This window comes from Rattus rattus, chromosome 2 (assembly GCF_011064425.1).
Source record: "Rattus rattus isolate New Zealand chromosome 2, Rrattus_CSIRO_v1, whole genome shotgun sequence".
In the NCBI taxonomy this organism is placed as follows: Eukaryota; Metazoa; Chordata; class Mammalia; order Rodentia; family Muridae; genus Rattus; species Rattus rattus.
In genome coordinates this window covers 102,594,926-102,600,925 of record NC_046155.1, presented here as the reverse complement: position 1 = coordinate 102,600,925, position 6,000 = coordinate 102,594,926, and the positions used below count along the sequence as shown (strand labels likewise).

The 6,000-nt window shown below is 38.7% G+C and overlaps 1 protein-coding gene across 1 annotated transcript; it reads right to left on the bottom strand.

Annotated features, from left to right (window-relative positions):
• Positions 1–2,310: 2,310 nt before the first annotated feature.
• LOC116893164 (olfactory receptor 51H1-like) lies at positions 2,311–3,288 on the bottom strand. Its single transcript, XM_032895077.1, has one exon. It carries the CDS (start codon positions 3,286–3,288, stop codon positions 2,311–2,313), a length of 978 nt encoding a protein of 325 aa, XP_032750968.1.
• Between the last annotated feature and the right edge of the window lie 2,712 nt (positions 3,289–6,000).

Sequence of the window (6,000 nt, the reverse complement as noted above, 5' to 3'; positions counted from 1 at the left end):
GCTTATCTCTTTTTGAGTTGTTGGGATCCCCAGATATTAAAACACTACAAGGTATTGCCACTGTTCTTGTTCACCCTCCAGAGCTTGGTAGTAACACCCTATCAATGAAGATACCACATACTTGAATTAGAGGACACAGAAATCAGGCTGGTAGTGACCCAAAAGCTTTCTCCCTAGTGGCTAGTTTCCATGGCTCTGGAAGGCGATGTGTATCCTATTCTTGAAGAATAGTAGTCAGCAACCTGACTCAGACGTGAACACTGCAGGCTGCACTAACTACTGACCTGGCAAGATAGATCTGCTGGTGCCAACAGTAGCACAAATGTTATAGGAGTAACCAACCACTTTCTGCTTGGATTTAAACCTGACTCAGATGTGAACACTGCAGGCTGCATTAACACCTGACCTGAAAAGGTAGAGCTACTGGAGCAGTAGAGACACAACCACTTTCTGATTAGATTTAAGGTATTCACCAAAAAACAGAACTTATTTCTAGTACTGTTAAACATGCAAAACCAGTGGCTGAATAGTTCACAGACTCTAAAAGAGAACCCAATATTATTATTCTGCTAAATAGACTGTTAAATTTTCTCCTAATTATCTATCTTTATACCAATATATTAATGCATTTCTCAAACCTCATCAAAGTAGACAGCTATTAATACAGAGAAGTACAGTGTGTAGAGAACAAGATGGTGTGGAGTGCTTGGCCCTAAATGGGATATATATCATTCATCTTTCCCTCAACACTCATAAAATGTCTCAGAAGTGGCAGGAAGCCTATAAGATCCCAAAGTGGTGAATGACTGCTTCAAAACAGTGTTTTCCAGATACAACAAGGCTATTGCACACAATTCACAGTTGCTATGACTGCATGCACAAGATCTACACAAGATCAAGCTTGTCAAAATCCAAGTATGGATGAAAGAGGTAGTCATGAAATCCTTTTCTCCCACCTGAAGAACTCTTGCCAATCTAATGGCTATATGAGGGAGAGAGAGTCAGTTTTCTTCAGGGATGCAGCCTCTGATGGGTACACATGCTCTGAGCATGTCCCTACACATGGTACATGCTACCAGTATTGAGTGGATCCAGTGGTTTAGAAAAGAAAAAGATCATATAAGATTGAGAAGAGAAGGTGGTAGTAAATGTAAGAAAGATTTTAAAGGAGAGGGCAAAGTATAGATTTCTTTCAAAACGTATGAATAAATGAAATTCTCAGACAATAAAACACAATTCCATTAAGAAATTTGCTTGCTTTATACAAAGAGCAGGAATCATCCAGTATGAGAAAAAAAATTCCATTTTCTTGGGGTCAAGAGAGAAAAGGTGGAACATGTATTGCTGTCCTAAATGTGTGATAGAAAATCTAGAAATGTTAAATATAAAAAGAAGTGATACCACTAAAGAAAGCAGATAATAAAAATCACACATGTATCTGTTTTCAGTATGTCATAAACACACTTCATTCAATAGACACATAGATATAGAGAAATGTAGTTTGATAGTACAACAGTTTTCTTTTCTCTACTTAAAAATAAATATTTTAATTTTATTTACTTTATTTATTTGGGAGAATTTCCATATATGTTATGTATTTACAATATTCTCATTCTCCCTTTCCTTCCTCCAATTCTTCCTGTGTTTCTTTCACTCCTTATCAAATTCATAGCCTCTAATTGTTTGATTATAATCATTACATATGTGTATATGCATTAATAAATACAAGGTGCTGAGATCATTTGCTCAAATGTGTTTAGGGCTGACCTCTTGGAATTGACTAGTCTTTTCTAGGGGCCTGGTCCCAAGATAAAAAGAGTATTTTACATATTTATTTCTTCAAAATTACTATAGGACTTATTGTCTCTTTCTTGGTATAATTATTACTTAATTGATAAGTAAATGTAAGTTGTAATTAGTTGGAGAACCAATACATTTAAAAGAAGTTACTTCCAAGAATACAAACAACCAATGGACAACTACACAATTAAAATAATTCTTAACAATATAAGAGTGAATGGTTATATTATTTATCTAAACAATTTGTCATAGCTTATGTTCATCTCTACTTTTAAAGAATAAAAAGTACATTGGTAAATTAAACTGGATTTTATGATGCCACATATGAAAGGTCTACATTACAAAATGTAAAACAGAACAAGAAGTATATGTGTTTTATCTGCACAAACCTTTCTTGACCTTGTATTTTACTGAATGTGTAAAATCTGATTTCACCATAGCTTCTAAATGCGAAACTATTGGTTTTCCCAATGTCTACCTATTATAGATCTGGTACAGGACTCCATCCCACTAGGCCATGTTCTTTCTCCCCTGGAACACTTGGATGATCCGTCTACGTATCTGCTTGGTCTTCACACTGTAGACAATGGGGTTTAGCACAGGGGGAAGGAGAAGGTAAATATTAGCCATGAACATGTGCACAACTGGCGATAAATGTTTCCCAAATCTGTGGACCATGGTGGCACCAATGAGAGGAATATAAAAAAGAAGCACAGCACAGATGTGAGAGAGGCAGGTGTTGAGGGCTTTGAGTCTCTCAGCTCTGGAGGCAATGCCCAGCACTGTCTTCAGGATGAGTACATAAGAGAAGAGAATGATGAGAGCATCAAGCCCTAACGTGAGGATGACAACAATGAGGCCATAGAGGCTGTTGACGCGGGTGCTGGCACAGGCCAACCTCATTGCATCTTGGTGAAGACAGTATGAATGAGATAAGACATTGGAATGACAGAAGGGCAGCCGCTTTATAAGAAAGGGCACAGGAAAGACAACACAGACTGCCCGGGCCAAAACAATTAGTCCAATCTTTCCAATAAGGCCATGAGTAAGGATAGAAGCATAACGCAGTGGGTCTCGGATAGCCACAAATCTGTCAAAGGCCATGGACACTAAGACTCCAGATTCTACTACTCCAAATCCATGGATGAAGAACATCTGTGTGATGCATGCATCAAAGGGAATCTCAGGGGAATTGAACCAGAAGATACTGAGCATAGAGGGCAAGGTGGACATGGAGAGACTAACGTCAGTCAGAGCCAAGATGCAGAGGAAGTAGTACATAGGCTCATGGAGGCTCTGCTCTACCTTGACAACTGCTAGGATGGTGCCATTTCCCAGGAGGGTTAGCGTGTAGAGAAATCCCAGAGGAAAGGCCATCCACGAGTTCTTGTCTGGCATCCCTGGGATGCCCAGCCAGAATGAAGTCTGTGAAGCATTTGGTTGATCTTGGTAATCTCTGCGGGTGAAGTCTCCCATTTGGCTGCTCATCTGGATAATTTCAATCTAAACACCAGGGCTGAAGCTGGTGGCTCTCACTTTGGCTTCAGTTTCAGCTTCCTGGACAAACTGAAAAGATAACTTCATATAAGCCAAATGATTTAGTAAACAAACAAAACAGAGAGAACAGTTAGCAAGGAACAGTATATATATAGGTAAAATTTTTTTCCACTATGTAGCTAGGATTGATCTTGAACTTGTAATACTCCTGCCTGAGCCCCATGAATGCTGGGCTCACAAGGATGTACCACCGTGCCCCACTTCCTTTCTTTCTACTCTTATAGCTAATGAATAATGTGACTCTCTGTGTCAGATGCTCTATGACACTTTTTCCCACATCTACACCTCTTTCAAGAAATTTTTCACTCTTTAGTTACAATAAACTATTTTTCTGGAAATCTGACTTATTAATAACAAACAAAACTCCCTATAAGAGCTTGTAATCTAGACTAGAGAGATGGCTGAGAGGTTAAGAGCACTGACTGCTCTTCCGAGGTCCTGAATTCAATTCCCAGCAACTACATGGTGTCCCATCTGTACTGGGATCTGATGCCCTCTTCAGGTGTGTCTGAAGACAGCTACAGTGTACTCACATACATAAAATAAATAAGTAAATCTAAAAAAATTAAATTAAATATTTTTAAAAGATCTTCTAAGCTTAAAGAGAGTCATGAATTCCAGTCAGAGCCCTCAGGGACCTGCCTACCTCCCTAGGTCTAAATCTCTAACAACTTACACCATTTTCTCTGTCATTTGGTCCCTTCAATCCAGCCAAATTTGCACTTGGATCTCACTAAGATATTTCCAGTTACGAAGTTTCTAGAAAATAACTTTTTCAATTTCTTTATTATGTTTCCCCACATTTGTTTCTCTTTGCCTAGCCAATCTACTCATACCAAGTAACCCTTTTCCAAATGCTAGCAGGAGTTTAAAACTCTTTGATGTGCTGTTTTTACATGCTGGAATCCTTTCTTCTTATAAATTAATGTAGTTTATTAAGTATTACATATATATTTTAAGAAAAGTATAAACTTATACCTTTCTGAACTATGAAGTTAAACAGGATAAAGAAAAAAATGTCACTATTCATCACTTCATAGAACATACATGAAGAATACACAAGCATTTTCATATGTTCAGAGAAGGAAGAAAACAGTAAGTGGGTGAAAATGACTAGATATCAGGTTGTTTCATGGATTCTTGGAAACCCTCAAATGACTCCCCTACCTACTTTCTATGGGTTGATAATTGTTAACCAAGGGGAAAATCTCTTCTCCAGGTCAAAGAAAATAAATGGGAGAGTTCAAGGTTAGTAACACTAGAGTTTGCTCACATCCATATTTGAGAGAGGGAGGAGGGAGGGAAAGAGAAAAAACACAACTCAAGTGCTGGTCTGTGAACGCCTTCTGCTCCATTTCTGTGAGAGATGAGTAATTGCTACATGGGATCCATGGTTACAAAAAAGATGGTTTTCAGATTCTGATCTCTTGGAATCCTTAAAAGGAAGAGCCCATGCCCCCTTGCTAAACCATGCTGCCTTGTAACCAGAATCCAGGCTTCTCTCCGAGTAAATAGTCACCTCTAAGCAAGCACTTCATAGTGCCTGTCCAGTTCTCTGCCTGTGTTCTAAGCATGCCTGTTTTAAGCATGTTGGACTTTACATGTTAGGTAGCAGCCCTTCACTTCTCAGGGCCTGTTGACAATGCTAAGGACCCATAATGAGCAGGTGGACATGGCCCCAGGCTGTTCTATTGGGAAGTTCTTGAAGAGTCTTTAAGTAACCTTTGGTGGAAACCACAGGGCCAGCTGAATCACTACTCCATGCAAACAGTTAGTTCCTCTTTTCCCCTCCATTTTTCTGCTTTTCTCCTTTCCCTTCTCATTCCTGTCCACATTCTACACCTGTTCTTCTTAGGACTTTGCCTAAGAATTCATAGCCCACTTTATCCCAACTCTCAGTTTAAATCCCTGCCTATCCGTCAACCTCATCTTTATCGCAGCTTCTCCGTGCACTGTATTCTTTCCTTCTGTATGCATCTTTCATTCCTACTAAAAGCATGTGTGTTTTACTTCTCCATTAGTGTTCCATCGTAGCATTCCCTGTAGCATTCCATGTAGCATGACTACACTATTCTCTTCTGTCTTAATCCTATTTGCTCTTAGAATTCTCTGAGGATTTGATTTTTAAAATACACATAAAGTATCTTGCATTTTACATCTTGTCTATGTAAAAGATACAACAAAATAAGACTTTTCCTACCTGTGTCAATCCCTGTGCTCCAGTTGTGAATTATTTAGGCTCTGTCTTCCCTGAGATTAGATTGCAACGTATTTATGAAGATGTCTCAGACCCCAGTGGATGTCTATAACCAACAGGACTCTATAGGGAGTTTGTAAGTGCTGTGGAAAACATCCCTTGAGGAGTAGTTTGCAGCTACTTGGGCTGCTCCATCCTCATGCCTTCAAGAATCTCTAACCCCTTTCTTCAAATAACAGACCAAAAAAAATAAAAATAAAAATAAAAAATAAAAAATAAAAAAAAACAAATAACACAGACCAAAGTTTTCATTGTGTGTTTGTTTTTTCTCTCTCTCTCCTCTCTCTCTCTCTCTCTCTCTCTCTCTCTCTCTCTCTCTCTCTCTCTCACACACACACACACACACACACACACACACACACACACACACACATTTGTCTCTTATT

Excerpts from the sequence above, each read along its gene's own strand:
- LOC116893164 (XM_032895077.1), bottom strand. The coding sequence starts at position 3,288 with ATGAGCAGCCAAATGGGAGACTTCACCCGCAGAGATTACCAAGATCAA.